The sequence below is a fragment of the Pan troglodytes genome, chromosome 10, assembly GCF_028858775.2.
Source record: "Pan troglodytes isolate AG18354 chromosome 10, NHGRI_mPanTro3-v2.0_pri, whole genome shotgun sequence".
NCBI lineage: Eukaryota > Metazoa > Chordata > Mammalia > Primates > Hominidae > Pan > Pan troglodytes.
Genome location: NC_072408.2, coordinates 89,190,702 through 89,214,127, shown reverse-complemented (window position 1 = coordinate 89,214,127; position 23,426 = coordinate 89,190,702). Strand labels below are relative to the sequence as shown.

At 33.6% G+C, this 23,426-nt stretch overlaps 1 protein-coding gene across 8 annotated transcripts in view; it reads right to left on the bottom strand.

The window, feature by feature from the left end:
* METTL25 (methyltransferase like 25) overlaps positions 1-23,426 on the bottom strand; it is a 117,768-nt gene that overhangs the window by 65,000 nt on the left and 29,342 nt on the right. For all 8 annotated transcript variants that reach the window (XM_009425788.5, XM_016922599.4, NM_001279831.1 and 5 more), the window contains 3 exon segments: positions 21,320-21,426; positions 11,846-12,445; positions 11,065-11,212 (listed from right to left, as the gene is read on the bottom strand). In XM_009425788.5, coding sequence (XP_009424063.4) covers positions 11,065-11,212; positions 11,846-12,445; positions 21,320-21,426 — 855 coding nt within the window.

Sequence of the window (23,426 nt, the reverse complement as noted above, 5' to 3'; positions counted from 1 at the left end):
CAAAAGCTTATAAACAGCTGAATCTACAAGGCTGGCAGTAAAGTTTACTCATCTACTGTAGGATTGCAAAGAACAATACCTACACTAGCCACACCAGAAACTTAATTCAAGCCGAGATAGATCCTGATAGTTCCTCACTGAATTACTGAACAAACTGATACACTATTAATATTAATATAGTTAAGAAAAAAAATATATATATGCATTTGTTATAAATTTTTTATTGCTAGTTTTACTTCCTAAAACCCAAACATATAAAACTGGGAGAAACAACATTTATGGCCATTATTATACTGGTATAAATGTAAAAGTATAATTTTCAAAAATTTCTTATCATCCAAATGCAGAATCATAGCAGGAAAGTAGAGTATTTATTATTTATTATTTATTTATGCAAACCCAATATAAGAAAAAAAAAAGATACTAAAAGTAAATGTCTTGATAAATACAAATAAGGTTAAATTGAAATAATACGCATGTTTCAGAAAGCTACATTCAAGTTATAGAATGGTATCATCAGAACCAGAAGAGACAGATCATCTAATTTAACCCCTCTCTTGCTTCACTAATTTACAGATGATCCACAAAAGCTAACCGATCCAGGTCACAATACTGCAGAGACAGAGGAGAACGCTAGTCGGTCAAAGCAACTTTTCTTCTATGCAGTGTTTCTGCACTCCCTTGGACATCTAGAAATCACTCTCTCTATGCTTGGAATGTAACTTATACATAACTCTAATACAGTACCTATCAAACTGTATTACAATTGTCTTATCTGTAACAAAACCTATTTATTATATTATATATTACTTTAAAATGTTTCATTTAGATATCTTCAGTATCTAGCAAAGTGGGCAGTGGGTGCATACTTAGTTTGCTGAGTGTCCCCTAAATCTCAGCATATTCTATGTTGAATAAATATTTATTGATACTTATGGCCCAATGTTGTTGTTACTAAATTGGCTCTTATGTTCTCATCATTTCAAAGTCTTCATTTTAGTTTCATGGTTTAAATTAGGAGTTGCTAAAAAATGTTCATGCCTCAATCTCCAGATTCTTGACAAAATACTAATGATTTATAGGAAGGCCAAAAGAGAGTCACCGAAAAGAATTAATTTAAAATATAATCAATTACATACAACTGTTTTTTAAATCTTTCTTTTCTTCAAGGATTTATTTTGAAGCATAATCAATCACATAATTTGTTTTAAAACTTTATTTTTTAAAATTTTATGTTAAAATTATTAGAAAAAAATTATAGTAATAAACATGCAATGCTGGGGCACAACAGTAAGTAAAGTAAAATATTTCCTCTTCAACTTAGGAGAAATTTATGAATCTGGAAAATCCCTGTGAGATTCCACTGAGAAACTGGAGCCTTTATGTGAAAAGTTCAATGTCTGAAATAGGAACAAACTTAAAAGGACATAAATATTCTTTTATACTTGTCAAAAGAAACTTATTCTTTTAAAAAATATATGTTTAGCATCTGATATATGCCAGATACTATTTGGTAAACATAGGATAACACAGATAAGGTGATTTGCAGCTTAAATGAGCAAATTCAGTTAGTAAGAACAAACAAATTTATATAGCGATGTTTTACAAACTGTAGGTGAAAGCCAGTGGAATGGAAAAGCTGGCTCTTACTGGGTCCAGAGGGAGCTGACTGTGTGCATCTCTTGCCAACCCAGCATTTACTGACATCAGGTTGGTAGCTTGAAACTGACCACATTAGGTATACTTGCACAATGGAATGAGGAAATACTACACATTAGGGTTTTTATTCAGAGGCAGAGCCAACCATTAAACATTTACCATCACACTGCTTAGTCAAAACCCATTAAAGCCTCATGAAATCAATTGAATAGATTGTGATGAATATTTTATAAAATTTGAAAGAAAGGAACTGAATAAGATTGTCAACAGGAATGCATGTGTTATAAGATTAAGTACCTATTAAGGAACAAATACTAACCAAAAAGAAAAAGAGTTCAGTTATTTTTTTTGTAAAATGTAAGTACTAGTTTTATTTATTTCTCTATATACCAGGTAGTGTTGTAAAATGTGTTTCTTAATGTGAGTCTGACTCAAAACTATGTGAAACTACTACTATAACCAAGAGAACAAACATAATGTTCTTCCATAAACATGTTTAGTAACTTTTGTGGTCATTATATGCTTTGTGGTTAAAGATCGCACGTTTGGAAGAGGAAATAAACCTTCACAGCTAATAGGAAGCTTAATTATTAAATTGCAAAGTTAAATAATTCTTTATTAAAAATTAGTTAATTTGGAAGCATCTTGTTCCTTCTCAAGGAATACCGAAGCATGGAATTGTAATTTATAATCACAAAAGAATCTGACTTTGTGTAGATTTAAAGTTAAGTAAGACCTCTGTCTCACCAGAGTAGTATGCTTTGATCATTTTGCTCCAGTGGTTGATGGAATATAAACTTTCTCTAACCTTCTTCTGTTTCTTATCTTTGCTAAGAAGAGCAAAGCCAAACAAGTACCTTGAATTCTCAAATTACTTATGTCAACATAATTATTTCTTCTGGAGATGTCTCATCAAATACCTTTGTTTCTTCTTTAGTTTTGACCAGTGCTGAATCAGTGCTTTTTTTTTCTTACCATTTATAATTTTATTTCATATGTTATTCCTTTGTTGACTGCTTGCTATATACCCCACTTTATGGTAAATGGTAGGAATGAAACAAAAACATTAAAGAAACATGTTCCAACTTTGCCCCAAAACTTGATTCTCCCTTAGTGTTTCCTATCATATACATTGTTCTGTCACCCACCCAGCTGCTCAAAACAGAAACCTGATAATAATCCTTGATAATCCCTTTTCCTTTATCTCCTTTAAACAATCTTAAATGCTTCTTGAATTTTTCAAATGTACTCTCTTCCTACTACTGCTACCCTTATTTTGTTCCCACCTTTGTGGTTTCTAATTATGAAATTATTAAAGCTCAAGTTTGCCATGGTACACAAATACCCTTAGTAGCTTCAGTGTTTCCATTATCTTTGAGGACTTCAGCATTCTTCTATATATTGACTAGATATACGTTTCCAGCATTTCAATGCTTCTAGGAAAAATTAATTGTATTCAGCATTTTTAGTTCAATATAATAGGAGGGTCAGCCAAGATATCTAGCCACATGTATCTTATGATTTAGTTGGGATTTTCTAAGATTTGAGCTCATATTTAATAGATTTTAATCTGTTGAAATTTCAAGAGCCTGAATTTAAGAAGTAGTTCCCTTAAAGGATTTGAATTTGCTTATGCATGAGACAGACTGAAGACGGCTTTGTCTCATTCAAGGGTATGGCTTAGTATGGACATTTCAGGATCAGCTTCCGCATTAGTTGGGGACCATTATTGGTTTTTAGATCCCAATGTGACCAGCATTTATCTCAGAACAACACTATCTATCACTTTATGGCTCATAGTTCCCTCCTTTGGTCTCAACTCCTCTTCCTCCCTCTTCCCATTCTCTTCTTTAAAATTTTTTGTTTATAATTCTTCTTGATCCATAGAGATTTCCCTTATTTTGTGTGGACTCAGCAATGCCTAAAAAAATACGTGTTCTAATTTAGCCAGGATCTAGCTGAACTGTAGCAGGAGGAACACTCAGAAAAATCTCATCTCTCACACTGCTGGAAACGGAAGTCAAATTCATGCTGTTTTGAAAAGAGAAATGATGCTTTATTCCTCAATATCCTCCAAACTTCCAGCATTAAAAGCCCATAGCAGTAAACAGTCTTGTTTAAGAAAATACATATTGTATGAGATAGAAAATATTGTCAGATCTTTACTGAAAAGACAGCAATTGTTTGCATTGTTTCAATGATAGGATTAATTCATTGCCATTAACTGGACTAAGACATTAGTCATACATTTCTCTATGATATAATACATGATTTAGTGCTGATATTAACTGGTTAATGTTATGTTAGCAGTTTTAGTACCATATATAGAATATTTGATATGACAGAATATCATATATAGAATATTTGTTTAAGTAAGCTTAAACAGTATGTTATATGTTCAAACGATGTGCTCAACACGTTTTTCTTCAACCTCTAGACACCTTTTCAGATGAAGTACCTCTAAATTTAAAGCAAAGGAACAATTTTTAAACCTCAACAACAGTAAAGATAATGATCTACATATGTATATATGCAGCCTTCTCCCTCACAATTTCCAGAGATGATACAACTTAAGAAACAATCTACACTAGGATAGGTATCATGCACCCTTGACAAATTTCTGTTTGACACAGAAATGGCAGCACCAGATTGAAAGACACCATCAAAAGATGATTCGTGACCCTCTACTGTTTTTTTTTTTTTTTTAAGTAAATGGAGGAATCTTTGGGAGAATCACCTCTTTATCCCATATCATATTAAGGCTGGGGGTAAACATGAAGTTAAGCCTGCAGGCTTTCGAGGGTTACACCACTGATATTTGACTGTGCAAATGTGGAGTGCACTAACAATACTAGAAGATGCCCTGGGTCTACTAGGCTGGGAGGAGGCAGGGAAGGAGCAGATCAGACACAAATTTGCACCCTGGCAAGAGTTGCTCCCAGTAGCAACTGATGATTCCTTAACAAAATCATGGTTCAGTTAGCAAAGAAGAAAAAATGTGTGGATCTGAATTGGTAACTAGTAGTGCTTCCTCTATTTATACCTTTTATCAGGAAAACAACCAAGTTATACTGATATTTACCCAAAAAAGTTCTCTCCAAAACTTCTAGAAGAAGAAATAATGTAAACACTTCAAATTAATTATTACAATAATCAATATTCAAAATACTGAAACATTAATCAAGTTTGGCCAAACAGACACTCTATAAAGGACTGCAATAAAAATGTTTCTGGTATTTCTTGTTCTCCTAGGGACAACTGGCTTATAATGTAAAAATATTTAAAAGTAGTTTTAAAACATATGGTATAAATTCAGTATTCACAATGGCTCATAGAGCTTTGTGGTATTTTTGAAAACTGACATTCATGATAGACTACCTGCATGGTCTACCACACTGTATTGGGTAAACACATTCATGGAAAACATATATTGTTTACATAGTAAATATCATCATAAAAAGTAGCAATGTACATACCAGAATTTTCTACTGTACTATGCTAGACTATTAATAACTCAAATTTACATCCCAAAGGGCAACACTGCCCCAATTCAAACTTAAAAACAGCTGTGCAAATAAAGTGAGGGTGAAGGTGTGTAAGATATTAAGAGAAGGACACATGACATATTTGACCATTCAGAGATATAACTCCATGGAACCTAGTGCTTGATATATTACAGGAAATACGCTAACTTTGTGCACATAAACCCCTTTCTCTGTAAGTCAGATATTTTAGCATAATGATCAAACTATATAGCAGTAGATTTGTATTTTAGTATGGAATACTAGGCCTCCATAGCATATACTGTACAAACAAAATAAGGCTATGTCCATATTCCATCTATCAAAATAGTTTCTGCTAAATAGCCCAGAACCAACTCTGTTTGCCACTGTCTGCCTTCACACACACACACACACACACACACACACACACACACACACGGAGTCACATCTGTTCATTGATAAAGGTAAGCTATCAAAAATCTAGGGATACCCATAATAATTATCCCAAACATACTTTACTTGTTCTAGATTTTTCTCCTTGAATTTGTTTAGCTTCTAACCACTTAACTTCATTCCCTATTTATGACCCAGTTTCCTGCCCTCTTGCATCTGTGTTTTTTTCCCCAGGTTTTTGCTCTGAGCTCTATACTTCAAGGACTTTGTTTTGGTCTAGTTACTCCAGCTCTCTGCGTTTTGGACTTTGAGGTACACTCCTAGGCCCTTTTGAGTTTAACCTGTCATATGAATCCGCAAGCTGGCACTTGACTAGGACCCATCTAAGTCTCTGCATAGAAGAACAATAACTATAAATAATCTTGAACATATATCTATAAGTCATCCTGTAGAATTCTTCATGTCTTCTTATATAATCATAATACATACCTTGTTTTCAACCATTCTGTTCATCAGAATTACCTATAGAACTTATTAATCATACTTATATTCAAGTCCTATGCCTAGAGATTATTATTCAGAAGGTAAGAGGCAGGTCCAGGCATCTATACACTAAAAGTGTCAAATTCGACTCAGCTAGGCAGCTAGAATTGAGAAATACTGTTATAAAAATTTCATGGGATGGTTCACATCTTCTCTGTTTTACTACAGCAAAGATACAGTGAGAAAAATGGAGATGGAGTGTTGGAAAGAGAAAAGGGAGTATGTTACCTTTTCCATCTGGTTTTTGAGATGAGAAAATGTGGCAGTCCAGGGCTAGGCAAAACTGTAATATAAACCAAGTTTACTTTCATTATTCCTATCACTTATTTTTCCACATTTTTCTCTTATCTCTTGGCTTTCCAACGGTTTTCTTGACCTCCGAAGTATTTGAGGGTACTCACGTTGCATACGTCCCCGCCCATTTCATCATATCACTCAGTCCTGTTTCCTCCTGCTTATTCTTTGCTTTCCTGACAAGCAAAACTCCCAATCGTCTATTCATTTCAAGTATGTATCAGGAAATTAAGTAACATTAAGATATTACTATTAGCTTTCCCCACTGAAGCCTAGCATTGTTTGCCTGATCATATCAATGATTCTTGATGGGTAAGATATTTTTGACAGGAAGGCCTTTCCAGTTTACTATTCCTATAGGGAGGGAAATTCAGAGTTTATAGCTGCTGCTCACAGTTCTCACAAACCTTTCCAACACTTTTTCTTATTTAAATCCTGTGGCCAAAATGTCCTGCAAACCCACAGTGAACAACAGCAACTTCAGAAGAGAAGACAAAACTGCCTTTACCCAGGCAGGATACAAGACTAATGCTTGAGAATCTGTTAACTGAGAGGCTTCCATTTCTAGTGTGCAAAAGTTTGGAGCTATTCTCTTCAACTAATTTCCTTAGAAGACTCAAAAATGATTTTATGAATGACCAAGTACTGAAGAAAGAAACTAAGAGAACCAAGAAGAGATTTTTGGAAAACAGATTATGGAGTAATCTTAAATGTGAAAGGAGGTCAATAAAAATCATGCCTTTTTACTGACTGAAATGGACATTAGGATTATCATTATAATTGCTTCTATGAAAGACATGAGCAAGAATAAGACAGAAGAAAAGAAAATTACAATGAGAAAGAGTGACTATGAAGTCAGAGAAAAAAAAAACCTTGATTTTAAACATCTATCACTGCATGCCTTTGTTTATTCTGCCTGCAATACACTTCTTACTTCCTTGTCTGATTAACCTCTACTGAATCTTTCAAGACACAGTGGATATCACCACACGGGAATATACCCTCAACCCCTCACAGACTGAGCTACATGCTACTCTGCTGTAAGATAACAGATGTAATACCCTGTCTTATAGCAATTACTATACTATTTTGAAACTAATGTTTGATGATAAAGAAAACAAAGATGAACACTAGTGCCATATTTTATGTTCTCTAAACTCTACATTGAACTGCTCAACAGTTCACTAAATTTTGGTTTATTAAAAGAAGAGTACCACTGCCTTAAGCAAGTATTAACTATTTAGTACTGAATAAATAAAATACAATATATTAAACACCTTGCAAAATGAAAAAGACTAAAGCAACGTTCTCTGTGCTGATACAGAAAGACTATAAAAAATATATTATGTGGAAAAAAGGTGATGAACAGTTTATACATTTGTTTGCCTAAAACATATAAGAATGTAGAATGTGTATATGTACTTTTTTTTTCTAGAAAGATACATAAAAAAAATATAGGTACGGGGACTTACTTTGTATTTTCTTTTCCTTTGTTATTTGAATTTTCTATTCTAAATAGTTTTTACAAAAAAAGAATGTTTTTAAAAAATTACTAATAAGGATTATCTGGTTCCTAGGATTGAGGGCTTTTTAAAGAAATTATTTAAGGGTGAACATGATATCTCATTTTCGTATCTCCACCACTAAGCACAGAGTGGAACACAGTTGGCACTGATGATGTTGAACTGAACTCTGCTTGTCATCTATTTTTCCTATCTCTTTCCATAACTATTGACTTTTTATGAGCCTCTCCCCCATTTCCCTTTATTTTACATAAAGTACCAACCACAGTGCCTTGAAAATAGTAGCTGCTCAATAAATGTTTGTTCAGTGCAATAACATACTCTCTTATGTGTGTAAAATGCAGCTGCCAAGGCAGGAAAACAGTGATTTTTTTTCTATTCCTAGTTACTTGTTTTTGACACACATTTTACAAACATTCATCTATTCAATCACGTTTGAGTGAATGTGCTTAGTACTGAAGATACAAAAGTGAATGGAATCTGGTGCCTCTCAAGACTAATCAATCTACCAATTTTTCCTTTGCAGGAAAGAAATGGCAATGACAATATGTGGATGCACAATCTTGCTTCTTTCTTCCTTTAGGTTTTTCAAAGCCCTCTCTATCTAACATGCCCTATTCAAATTCATTTTAGTTAGAATACATGACCAGTGAATATTTGCTAACAGTTTAAAGCAATAATCTATTAGAAAAGGTACTGGAAAGCTGATTTAAAATGGATTAGCAAGGAGTAACTAAATTTCTTTTTTCAATCCTGGCAAGTAACTTCTGCTACTTTTTTTAAGTATGAGATTGAAGAATCCAACATCAGATAAAAAAGGCAGTAATGACACCTTCTGGTTACCATAAAATAATGATAGTCACCTAAATCTGAATCTATTTACATATTTTACAAAAAAACAGGCAAGAGATAAAATTGCTCACAATCCACAGCAACACAACAAATTTTAATTTAAATATGTTAGGAAAGACACTATCCTAAACCAGCAGAATGAGCTCTGGGGATCACTCTGGAGAAAGAGTAAGGTGCAACTGTGCAGAAAAGAGTGTGAGAGAGAGTAGACTACATTGCCAAAAAGGATAGGGTTCATCTTTGGTGGGAAAATACTGAGACTACCTCTGAGACTTCACAGTACAGAGTGATGGCTGCTAGGGTCTGACCAGAGATGGCAGTCTTAAGAAAGTACTGCGTGAAGAGGAGAGGGAGGCCCCTTGGAATGGGAAGGCATCCTTGGGGGCAATGATGATGAAGTGAAAGAAGGAAGCAGGTAACTGAAATTAAAGATCTTAAAATGCAGTGTAAGGATAGTGACTCTAATTTTTTTTTTTTTCTTTTGAGATGGAGTTTTGCTCTTGTGGCCCATGCTGGAGTGCAATGGCGCCATCTTGGCTCACTGCAACCTGTGCCTCCTGGGTTCAAGAGATTCTCCTGCCTCAGCCCCCAGGGTAGCTGCGATTACAGGCATCCACCACCATGGCCAGCTAATTTTTTGTATTTTTAGTAGAAACGGAGTTTCACCATGTTGGCCAGGCTGGTCTTGAACTCCTGACCTCAGGTGATCTGCCTGCCTCGGCCTCCCAAATTGCTGGCATTAGTGTCTCTAAATTTAATGACACACAAAGTGTCTACACCTGTCCCCAAATTGAGCCATTTATTAATTGAATTTCATCGTACCTACAGAACAGGAAATTCTTGAACTAACAACCAAATAGTAAACCCCAAAAGGAAGCACTTACCTACATAAATCTTACCCTACTGCCAATTAAGGAAAATGTTATACACAGAACATTTAAAAAGCTGTAGAACTGTGATTGCATTAAAGTATTTTTTCATTTATTTCAGAAAAGATACATAAAAATACTATAATATAATGTAAATATGTGGGTATATAATTTAGTAGAAATACTTTTTTTTTCTAAGTTCATTTTTTACCCTAATTTTTGGTCTTGAAAATTTCTGTACTTAGAAAAAAATGAGTTGGTAATAATAGCATGACAATCATATACTCTCCATCTAAATTAAACTAGTGCTAAATTTTTGCTAATTTGCTTTCTTTCATTCTATCTCTATACAGTCATAATTTCACTATTTCATACTTTTCCTAAAATAAAAATGTCAAAACACTGACATAAAATAATTATAATTTAATTAACTATATTTCGTAAAAATGTGTGCCAATTCTAAAAATGGTTTCTGTTTCACCTTGTCACATTTCAATAAAATTAAACAATTACAATGTTTACCTCCTGGGCATGACTAAATAAGAAATAATTAAAATATATTAATCTGGGTTTTAAAACTAAGAAAAGATCAACCAATACCATCTTAATGCACACAAAAGTTGGTAACCTAAAAATTCCCGATCTAAAACTCTTAGCAAGGACACAGATAAAGATATCATTAAACTAACATAAAAACGAACTACTATTATTAGTATACTAAATAACCATCTAATCTGAACCAGCAGTTTTGAAATCATATTTTACAATATCTTATGGAAAGATTTAACATGTAAAATGGAGCAAACAGCTATTTCAGGAGCTGCTCTGAATGAATATGTGGGGTGCTTCAAATCTTGCAAACCTACTCCATACTCTGCTCATCAGCACCTTCTAAGTACAGGTAGCATAGTTTGAATACTATTATTTTAATGCAATCACACAGTTTTAAAGTTTTCTAAAATTTTGGTATGTTGACTCTTCAAAATACAGTAAAGAACTTTTTCTTTTTTAAATATCAGTATTCTTTCAGAAATGAAAAGAGGCTTTGGAAACAAAAGCAAACTTCGAAATTCAATATTCATAACAAAATAACTCAGTTTTACTAACTCAGTAAATGTATACTTCACAAGTATTTTAAAACAGAAGTTCTCTAAAATATGTATCACATAAAATTTTCAAATATTTGCAAAGGCTTCAGCACTCATTAAGCCCATTTTATGACCAAAGAAACTATAACAAATATACAGGTGGTGATGCATTAAATTTCAATAACACCGTAACACTAAAAGTGCAAGTAAGTCAGATGTTATCTTAAATGCTGATCCAAATCATGGTAATGACGAAAAAACGGGGAGAAATAGAAAATAGAAATAGCATATTTCATTATGCTCAAATGAATAAAAATTATGACACATGGGGAACTTGTACCTTTATGCTGGTTTTCAAATTCTTCAGATAAGAGGTGGTAGCAACAACCCACACTGCAAACTCCCTTGATTTCAGAGTTGGAGGTAAATATTCGCAAAGTATTTGGAGCCAGATCACCACAAGTGTGGAGACCCACCATCAAACAGTCCTTTAAAATACAAGAAGAAAAATAAAATTTGGTAATTAAAAAGAGGGTTGTTTAAAATTTTTATTTATTTTTACATACAGGTTCTTGCAATGTTGCCCAGGCTGCACTGTGGTGGCTATTCACAGGCACGAATATCACGTGCTACTGACTCAAATTACTGGCCTCAAATGATCCTCCTGCTTCAGCCTCCCAAGTAGCTTTCATCTTTAAAATATATCAACATACACATTAAAATACACTCATAACCTTTTTATTGTCAATCTCTCCTAATTAGAACATAAATGCCACTAGGGCAAAAATATTTCTTGTTTGTTTTGTTCACTGATGCACCCTCGGTATAGAAAATAATGCCTGGAACATGGTTAAGAGCTAAGAAATATTTGCTAAATGAATGAATGCATGCAAGTATGAATGAGTGAACATGTTTTAGAGATAAAAATTAAGAAGCCTTGGTAATGTGAATGAAAGAGACAAAGGTGTTCGGCATGTAGGGAGCAATGTGGCTGAGGTAAAAATGATATTGGTCTGTTAGATTAATGTGATCAAGTAAGATATGTATGTTAAGTAAGCTACTATTAAAATTGAATACAATGTTTTTGTAAATCAAATTAAATAATTCAAAGGTAAAGTCACCTCCAAATCTTTAATAATGTCATGGAGTTCTGAATCAGCAGTGATAAAAGAGGTTAAAGGTGAATATATATTTGATTCACTTGACTTTGATGTCATTTTTCTTCTCTCTTTATTGGCTTCAGATGTTTCTCTGTTGGGTATTTGCTGTGAAGAAGTAGGCTCTACAGCATTAATAGGCAAAAGGTTTATAAGAGAAAAGGAATTTTCAAAACACAAATTTTCTTCTTGATGTGGCTGAGAATGAAGGGTTTCCATTTGGTTTCTGATATTAGAAATTACAGAGCCAGAAAAATCAGGCAAAATAGCTGAGGTAGGCATCTTTTCTTGATTTGTAGGACTGTTGTTAAACACTTCCTCAGTATCAGCTTTATTTTTAACTTTATTTTGCACTTTCCTTTCTTTTGCCATTTTTAATGCTAGTCCATTGACATCTAATCTTGACTGAGCATGACAGAGTTTCCAATGTTTCTTCAATTTTCTGTTTCTCTCCTCAGCTCCATGAGTATTGGTATTTGAGGAATCAATTCCATAAACTTTTAAGCCATACTTCAAGGACAAAAAAGAGCTTAGGTAGCCTTTACCAGAACCCAAGTCAATCACCTAAGATTAGAAAAAAAGAATAAATTAAAGAATTTTAGGCAAATGGTAATAGAAAGCATTCTAGATTTTTTGAAGTAAACAAATGAGTTATATAACTTAAATATTATTTTAATTTTTTTTTATTCCTATGAAAAACCAACCACTCATCATTTTTATTCAACATTTTACTGGAGGTTCTAGCTAGTTTAATAAGTCAATGAAAAGAAGCAAAAGAAATAAATAATGTAAGGGAAAAAGGAAAACTGTCTTTTTTGTACATAGATGACATAGTCATGTCTGCAGAATATCTTAAAGAATATACAAAAAGCTAACAGAAATAGTAAGTGAATTTAGCAATGTGTCAGGGCACAAAGTCAATAGAATTAACAACGAATCATCAGAACATATATAATATAGTAGCAAAAAACAATTAGGAGTCAAGCTTGGTGGCTCAAACCTATAATCCCAGCACTCAGGGAGGCTGAGGGAGGACTGCTTGAGGCCAAGAGTTTGAGACTGCCCTGGCCAATATAGCAAGATCCTGTCTCTATAAAAAAAAAAAGAAAAATAAAAATTAGGAAGTAAAATTTTAAAACAATTAAAATAGAATAAAAATAGAATATATAGGAATAAATTTAACGAAGGATGTACAAAACCTATACATTGAAAACTATAAAACATTGCATAAAAAACTAAAAAATTGATATAAAGAGATATACTATGTTCATGAAATGGTGGACTCAATACTAAGATGGCAATTCTTTCTTCACATTTCAACACAATCCTAATTAAAATCCTAGCTAAGCTTTGTAAAGAAATTAATAAGTAGATATTATGATTTAAAAAATAAGGCAAAAATGCCTAAAATAATGAAAACACTTTTGAAAAAGAATAAGGTTGAAGAATTTTACTGATTCAAAAATATAAAACTAAAACAGTGTAGTATAGCTACAGCTAGTATAAAAACAGACACATAAATCAATGGAAAAAAATGGAAAGAAACAGCTGATATAAAAATAGACATATAAATCAATGGGAAAAAACAGTACAGAAATAGATCCACACTTATATAATCAACTGATTTTGGACAAAGTGCCCAAGATAATTTAATGAAGAAGATAGGTTTTTCAACAAATGGTGCTGGTATAACTGGATGTTGATATAAAAAAAAGAAAAAAAAATTTTGTCTGCTACAAATCAAACACAAAAACTAATTAAAAGTATATCAGAGATGTAAACATAATAGAAAAAATGTTATCTGATGGAAGAAAACAGGAGAAAAATTGTGACATTTGGATAGGCAAACATTTCTTATGTAGGACATAAAGATCAGGAATAACAAAAGAATTTTAAAAATGGACTTTACTAAAATTAAAACTTCTATTCAAAAGGACAAAAATGAAAAGAAATACTTGCAAAACATTTATCTGAGAAAGGACTTATATCTAGAATAAAGAACTCTTAAAACTCAGTAAGAAGACAAGCAACCCAATTAGAAAACAGGCAAAATATTCAAACGTACACTTCCCAAAATAAGATATACACACTGCCAATGTGAAAAGATGCCTAATATCACTAGAGAAATACAAACAACCACCACAGTGAGATGTACGCAGATGTAAAATGGTATAACCACTTTGGAAAACACTGAGTTTACCATAAAGTTAAATATACACTTTACATATGACCCATCCATCTCACTCCAATTTATCTAAGAGAAATGAAAACATGTCCACACAAAGGCTTATATGTGAATATTCAGAGAAGTCTTACTCTGAATAGTAGGCAAAAAATAGAAACAACTCAAATGTCCATCAACTGGTAAATAAAAAAACAAATAGCATATCTGGACTACAGCATATGGCATACTACTCAGCAATAAAATGGAACAAGGCATTAATACACAAAAAGATATCAATTGCTCTCAAATACTATGTGCTAAGTGGAAGAACTGAAATGAAAAGTCTACATACTATGATTCCATTTGTACAATGTTCTAGAAAAGTCAAAACTAAAAGCAGATCAGTGATTCTCTGAGAATGAAAGAGAAAATATCCTACAAAATCACACAAGAAAAGTTTTTAGGAGGATAGGTATATTCTTAATTATGCTAGTGGTTACATTAACTGTTATAATTACCAAAATTTATCAAAGCTAGAGTTGGTGAATATTTAAATTACACATTCAATGAAACAAAAAATAAGAATAAAAAGTTATAAACATTATAATTGCCATGTCATTTCATAAAATAAATGGAGAACTATGGAAATACTATCACAACAAATCATTACCTACTCTTATACATATCTTTAATTTCTAAAGTCAATGAAATCTTGACATAAGTATGAGCCACTCAAGGAAACATTCCTATACTTACAGTAATGCAAAATCGTAATTAAATCCTCAAAACGTTTCAAGGTCTTACAATGAGACCAGTTCATAGGAAAAACTCCAGTAAATAATGTCTCATAAATACAAAATAAACTTAGTAATTATTCCCTATACTTCCATTTTATGTTATTATTCTAGGATAGGTATTGCAGGGAAACACAGAAGAATTATATACAATCATGCATCACTTAATGATGGGAATATGTTCTGAGAAATGTATTAAGAAATTTTGTTGTGCAAACATCTTTGAGTGTGCTTATGGAAACCTAGATGGTATAGCCTACTATACAACTATGCTAAAAACCTGTACAGCATATTACTGTACTGAATACATAACAAAATAAGCACTTGTGTATCTAAGCATATAAAAGGTACAATAAAAATACAGTATTATATGTTATGGCACTACCATCTTATATGTGGTCTGTTGTTGACTGAAATGTCCTTATGCAGCATACAACTGTAAATCTTGACTTTAAGAAACTACAGTCTAACTGCAGATACCATATCATACTCATGCAAGGGCTATATAGTAGAAACTCTATTATTTAATTAGTTTTGTCTTCAAACTATCTGATCAGAATAGGAAAATCCCCACCACCCTGATCTCCTGCCCTTCCCCACAATAGACGTCCCTGCTGGATCATATGCCATACATTATAGGTTTGAAGACAGAGGAGTCTCTAGTCCAATACCTGGTGGGAGGGATCTTCTGAGTATCCCAATGTTGTTTAGGAGACTTTCCCACAGAAACATTGTTACAAGCAGTGGTTAAATTTTGTAATAACATTAGTATGGTACTGTACTTTAGATAGTAAAGATACATTTTGCTGACAGACCTAGAGATCTAACTACCATTCCAAGCTAATGACTCTCAAATTTGTAACATACCTCCAGGTAAAGAACAGGACTCCTTCTGTCTCTCATAAGCTACATCTGAACTGTGAGCAAATCCATGATCTCATCACTTACCAGAGCTACTTCATACCAACTCCATCCTGAGCCTGGTTAACTGCAATGGCTTTCTCAGTGATCTCCCTGTTCTCACCTTTCCCTTTTCACTCCATTTTCAACAAAGAAAAACAAAGTCTGATCATATATCACTACTCTTAGCAAATCCCTCATTACCTCTTTGGTTTTATCTCATACTGTTAACTCCTACGTTTGCTGAGTCTTTTTGCTTCAACTCTGGATGCTCCTGCTCAGATAGGAGCTAATTTTGCAAAGTAACCAGCTCGAATGTCCACAAAGACTATGGTAAAGAAAAGAGGCAAATATAGTGGAAATATCTGTTTCATAATACAACCTAACAGAGTAGAAAGAATGATCCAGTGGCTCCAGTGGCTTCCAGTCTCATTCAGGATAAAAAACCCAAATTATCACAATGACTTCCAAGACATTGCAACTTAATGTCCTGTCCTCTTCCACCACAACCTCAGCTCCTACTACTTTCTGCCTGTTCAATCTGACTTCCTGGATGTTTCAGAAACAAAGTATGCATGTTCAGGGCCACCGAACCTGTTGTTCCGTCTATAAGAAAAGTTTTTCCTCTAGATCATCTAATGGATAGCTTACCTCCCGAAGGTTTTAACTCTATTATCGTTACAATGAGGTCTTACTTGACCTTCCCCTCTGTATCAAAAACTTTAATTAACTATCCCCAGATAAGCTCCTCCCTTTTGTTTTAATTTTTCATCTTTAAAATATATCAACATACACATTAAAATACACTCATAACCTTTTTATTGTCAATCTCTCCTAATTAGAACATAAATGCCACTAGGGCAAAAATATTTCTTGTTTGTTTTGTTCACTGATGCACCCTCGGTATAGAAAATAATGCCTGGAACATGGTTAAGAGCTAAGAAATATTTGCTAAATGAATGAATGCATGCAAGTATGAATGAGTGAACATGTTTTAGAGATAAAAATTAAGAAGCCTTGGTAATGTGAATGAAAGAGACAAAGGTGTTCGGCATGTAGGGAGCAATGTGGCTGAGGTAAAAATGATATTCTTGTTTAGTTCTCTATGGTCACCAATAAGGTTACGTATTTCAGAATCTGGGTTTCTACTTACCTCATGAAATTTGTATTTATTAAATCGCATTTTAAAAATATAATAATAGTTGGGGACTTCAACAGTCCCATTCAGTATTGGACAGATCATCCAAACAGAAAGTAGGCAAAGAAACAGCAGACATAATCTGCACTATGGACCAAATGGACATAGTAGACATTTGCAGAACATTTCACCCAACAGCTTCATGTTCTTCTTCTCAGCACATGGACCATTCCCAAGGATAGACCATATGTTAGGACACAAAATAAATCCCCAAAATTGAAATTATGTCAAATATCAATAACAAGAGAAACTCTGAAGAGTATAAAAACACATGGGAATGAAACAACATGCTCCTGAATGACCAATGTGTCAATGAAGAAATTAGAGTGAAATTTTTAAATGTATTGAAAGTAATAAAAATGGAAACACAACATACCAAAACCCACGGGATACAGCAAAAGTAGTACTAAGAAGTTGACAGCAATAAATGCATGTAACAAAAAAGTAGAAAAATTTCAAATAAACAACCTAACAATACACCTTTAAAAAAACACTAGAAAAGCAAGAGCCAACCAAACCTAAAATTAATAGAGGAAAAGAAATAAAGAAACCCACATCTAGCATCATACTGAATAGAGAAAAAGTGAAAGCCTTTCCACTAAGATCTGGAACAGGACAAGAATGCCCACTTTCACCATTTTTATTCAACATAGTATTGGAGGTCCTAGCCAGAGCAATTAGGCAAGAGAAAGATATAAAAGGCATCCAAATTTAAAAGGAAAAAGTCAAATGATCTTTGTTTACAGATGATATGATCTTATACCTAGAAAAACTGACTCGATCAAAAAACTATTAGAACTGATAAAGAAATTCAGTACAGTTGCAGGATACAAAATCAGTAACAAAAACGAGTAGCATTTCTATATGACAACAGAGAACAATCTCAAAAGGAAAACAGGAAAGTAATCTCATTTACAATAGCTACAAAATAAGATCCCTAGGAATAAATGCCACCAAAGAAGTTAAAGATCTCAACAGTGAAAATTACAAAACATTGATGAAATAAATTGATGAGGACACAAAAAAACTGAAAGATATTTCATGTTCATGGATTAGGGGAATCAATATTGTTAAAATGTGCATATTACCCAAAGAAATCTAGAGATTCAGTGCAATCCCTATTAGAATATCAATGACATTCTGCATAGAAATAGAAAAAAAATCCTAAAATTTATGTGGAATCACAAAAGACAGAGAACAGCCAAAGCAATCTTGAGCAAAAAGAACAAAGCTGGAGGCATCACACTACTTAACTTCTAATTATACTACAAAGTTATACTAACCCAAACAGTATGACACTCCCATAAAAACAGACACATAGACCAATAAAACAGAATAGAGAACCCAGAATTAAATCCATGCATTTACAGCCAACTCATTTTCAACAAAGGTGCCAAGAAGATGCATTAGGGTAAGCACAGTCTCTGCAGTAAATGGTAAAACTGGATATCCATAAGCAGAAGAATGAAACTAGACCCCTATCTCTCACCATATACAAAAATCAAATCAAAATGGATTAAAGACTTAAATCTAAGACCTGAATCTATGAAAGTACTAGAAGAAAACATTGGGGAAACACTCTAGGACATTGGTCTAGGCAAAGATTTCTTCAGTAGGACCTCAAAAGCATAGGCAACCACAGCAAAAATGGGCAATGGACAAAAATGGGATCACATCAAGCTAATAACCTTCTGTACAGCAAAGTAAACAATCAGAGTGAAGACACACACACAGATTGAGAGAAAACATGTGCAAACTACCCATTCGACAAGGGATCAATAACCAGAATACATAAGGGACACAAACAACTCAATGGAATAAAAGCAAATAATCTGATTTAAAAATGGGCAACAGCCATAAAAAATGATGAGTTCATGTCCTTTGTAGGGACATGGATGAAATTGGAAATCATCACTCTCAGTAAACTATCGCAAGAACAAAAAACCAAATACCACATATTCTCACTCACAGGTGGGAATTGAACAATGAGAACACATGGACACAGGAAGGGGAACATCACACTCTGGGAACTGTTGTGGGTTGCGGGGAGGGGGGAGGGATAGCATTGGGAGATATACCTAATGCTAGATGACGAGTTAGTGGGTGCAGCGCACCAGCATGGCACATGTATACATATGTAACTAACCAGCACATTGTGCACATGTACCCTAAAACTTAAAGTATAATAATAATAAATAAAATAAATAAAAAATAAATAAATAAAAAATAAAAAAATAAAAATGGGCAAAAGATCTGAATAGACATTTTTCAAATGAAGACATACAAATGGCCAACAGGTATATGAAAAAATGTCCAATATCACTAAGCATCAGAGAAATGCAAATAAAAACTATAATGAGATATCATCTCATCCCAGTTAGAAAGGCTATTATCAAAAAGCATTAAGGTAGGTGTTGGCAAGAATGTAGAGAAAGGAGAACTCATATACTGTTGGTGGGAATGTAAATTAGACAGCCATTATGGAAAACAGTATAGAGGTTCTTCAAAACACTAAAAATAGAACTATCATATGATCTAGCAATTCCACTACTGGGTATATATCCAAAAAAAAAAAAAAGGAAATCAGTATATGGAAGAGATATCTGGACACTCATGTTTATTGTAACACTATTCATAATAGCCAAAATACGGAAACAACCTAAGTGTCCATCAATGAATTTATGGATAAAGAAAATGTGGTATATATGCACAATGAAAAGTTATATATGTTTTATATAACATTTATACACACACACACGCATATACTAACAAAACATCACACTGTACAATTAACATAAGTTCATTTATATCTCAATAAAGTTAGGATTATGGACAAATTTTGCACATTGGCTAGAAAGTGATTAAGACTGAATTATATTTAAAGTGTAAATAAATCTTACACAGTGATACATCATTATATTTTTAATAAAAAGAAAAATCTGTAAAACCAACCCCATAGGAATCCTGACTAAAATCCCTTTCATATAGTACACATTATGTTTTGGCCACTTCTATATTTTCCTGCTTCTGCTTTGTATTCCCAAACTAAATGACTGGGTCTTTGCCTTGGTTTCTATATAAAATCTAAGTCCAGTTCTTGTTGTTCTGCCTCATTCAGACCAGATTTCCCCTCAAGACTGGACCTTTACTCCATTCTCCTACTCTGTAACTGGATTCGTACCATCCATGTACAGAACCTGTATCCAGCTTAGCTGACTACCAGTTATCTGAATTTTCTGTCTTTAGGGCTCTGTCGTCTCCAGTGGACTTGCTGTTATATTAACTGATGCCTTAAGTCTGAGTTCATTATGCCCCTTTTAATTCTAACTAAATTATGTATTTGGTCCTCTAGAGACCAATCCCATTATTACTGCTCTTAATAGAGGTTGGCTGCCACCTGAAAGATATTTAGAAACAGCACTCGCTCCCCAAGATTCTGATATGGCACCATGGGGGAGGGCTTGCCTCTTCGACTCCGGCTAAGTATCATTGCCATAAGGCTGTTACTGGTACTGACAGATATTGCTTAGGTATGAGAATCTGGAGAAAAAGCTGAAAACTAGTATTACCTTAGCTCTTACTCTATACCCACCCTAGAGATCCATGTTGCCACAAGTGGCTCTGCAAGCCTATGCCAAACTTTCATAGTTTTCTAATCATCCTCAAACTCTCAAGTTTTGATGAATCCATGGAAAGATTCTAATACCTAATAAAAATTACAGGAAGGAAAATCTCCATTACCACCACCGATCTTCTTCTAGAGATAAGAAAAAACTTACTATTTTTATAAACAAGGAATAAGAAAAATAACTTACTATTTTTATAGGCCAATGTGTACAATCATTAATCTTATTTTAAAATCTACTATCCAATATCATTATCTACCATAAAAACTATTTTTCAAAACAGGAATGCATTGTGAATCAAACACTATGATATAATCCAAGTCTTAAAAACATAACTACTTTGTGTTACTATAATGATGCAGGTATCCCAGACCACAGCTTGGTAACCCATATCCTGAAAACGTCTAGCAGCAAACAGTTTTGCAGAATGCCATCCTCATAATGCTACCTCAGACTGGAGAGAAAATTTATCAAAGAGAATTAAGCTTAATTTCTGTCCACTCTGAAAAGAATGAAATGTGTGGCAAAACATTAACAGTCATGTCTTGATTTTACTATAAATTTTCTAAAATTACAATATACTAGGAAATAACAGTGTATGCTTAAAGAATCTGATGTTTAAAGGATCTGATGTTTAAATGATGCTATTATTTAATGACATTTTAAAGGCTAGCTGACAGTAAAAAGGTGAAATTTGAATAATACCAAAAAGTGGCAATAATTTTAACACCTAAAAACATACGGAAATACTCTTACCTGCTTTATTCCATAGTAGTCAGCAATACTGCTGATCAGCTCTGACATTGCCTGAACTTCATGAGATTTCTTCATATTCATAAACTCAACTGCCTTCTGATTTTCACCTAATGAAAATAAAAGTAAAAACTGCTATTAAAGAATCAAAATTTAGTAGGAATTATCAGTTAGATGTTCATATTTTTTGAAATTAAGTAGGAAAATAATACAGAGATTCTACTGTGGTTTCTGGATAGATCTCTACTAGCTTAGCCACTATAAATAAAAATTTAAATTAATAAAGTAAATGTAAAAATCCATAGAACATTAAAACTATTCCTTAACAATTAACCATAATGGAAAAGACTGGTAAAGTGGACTACAAAAGAAATTTTTCATCAAAAGACAACATTATGAGGTAAAAAGGCAAACCCCAAATGAAAGAAGATAATTCCAACACATATATCTACAGAGAATTTGTATCTAAGAATAAAATAAAACAAACTCCTACAAATCAATACAAAAAGAATCACCCAATAGAAAAGTGGGGAAAAAAACTTAAACAGTCATTTCATTACCTGTGCTGTCTAATATAGTAGCTGCTAACCACATGTGATTATTGCAATTTACACTAAAATCAAATATAATTGAAAATTAACATTCTATGCTGCACTAGCCACAGGTGAAGTTCTCAACAGCCACATGTGGCTAGTTTCTACTGTACTGAGCAGCACAAGCACAGAACATTTCCCTCATTGCAGAACTATAGGACTATACGAGTATACACTGTATGCTACACATTATAAAGTATACTAAAATGGCCAAAAAGCATATGACAAGGTAGTCAACATCATCAGTCATGTGGGAGTTGGGTGGTAGGGAACTGAAATGTAGGACTGGAATGGTTATTATGGCACGACAGTGTTCACATCTGTGAATGCCTTGGTATAGGCTTAACCTGGGATTACCACATTGGGATACTGGGTTTTAATGAGGTCTTTCCAGGTGTTAAGTGCTGGTTACTCATGGTCCTGTAGATGGAAGGTAGCACCTTCTTGGTAACATTCTGAGGGCACTTTAGGACATGGTCTCCATCAGAGAGGTCTGAATTCCACAATGTCATTCTGCTGGCAGATACTAACCTAGTAAACAAATATGCTGATTACTCCAGGATGGGGAATATAGCCCCTCCACTCTCACTTATCACCAGCATGCATCTCTCTACATGGCTAAGTCAACTCTTTCTTGTACTGGACACAACAGAGTCCATCCAGACCTTGAATGGTGGTTTTGCTGTTTGTTCTTGCCTAGGATATAACATCTTTACTCACTTTGATGCCCAAACTGTGGCCCTTAAACTTTATACATTGGGGGAGGGGCCAAGGATTTATACCCTTGATGCAGAGGTACACTCATTTATTGCCAGTCAGCAGCACCTGGGATAGAGTGTTCTCCTTAGACCTTTCATTGCCAGTCGACTACAGCCCCCATAGTAATGTTGCTAATGAACCCATTTGCAGCTATAATGGTTCTTACCAAGAGCCATAATTCACCAAATAGCCCCTCTCTTGCTCCAGGGGGAACACTATGAAATAATTTTGCTTAAAATGGTTAGAGAGATTTAAAAAATTAAAATAATAATAAAAGAATTGGACTCAAAGATAAAAGGGTCCTTTTACAATGGAGAACTCCAGTAGACCCACCTTTACCAAGTGAGTAAACTTAGGGTCACCAATAATGTGACAAAATTATATGTGCTTCCTAATTTGATATGTGAAAAAGGAATCACTTGAGTAGTACTCCTATCAAAAATGCATAACCTGAATCTAATGTTGGGGACACAATAAAATAAACCTGCCTATAGGTATCAAAAGTATCACTGTCAGGAAAAACAAAAGCAAGGGTAAGAAACGATTTAAGATTGAAAAGACTAAATAGACATGACAACTAAATGCCAGGTATGAGCCTAGACTAATTCCTGCATGAAGAAAAAAAAATGGCTCTAAAAGATATTCTTGGAAAAAGTAAAGAAACTTGAATAGAGACTGCTTATTACACAATATTACTGTATCAGAGTTAAACTCCTGAGTGTGCCAATAAACTATGAGATGTGTAGGAAAATGCCCTT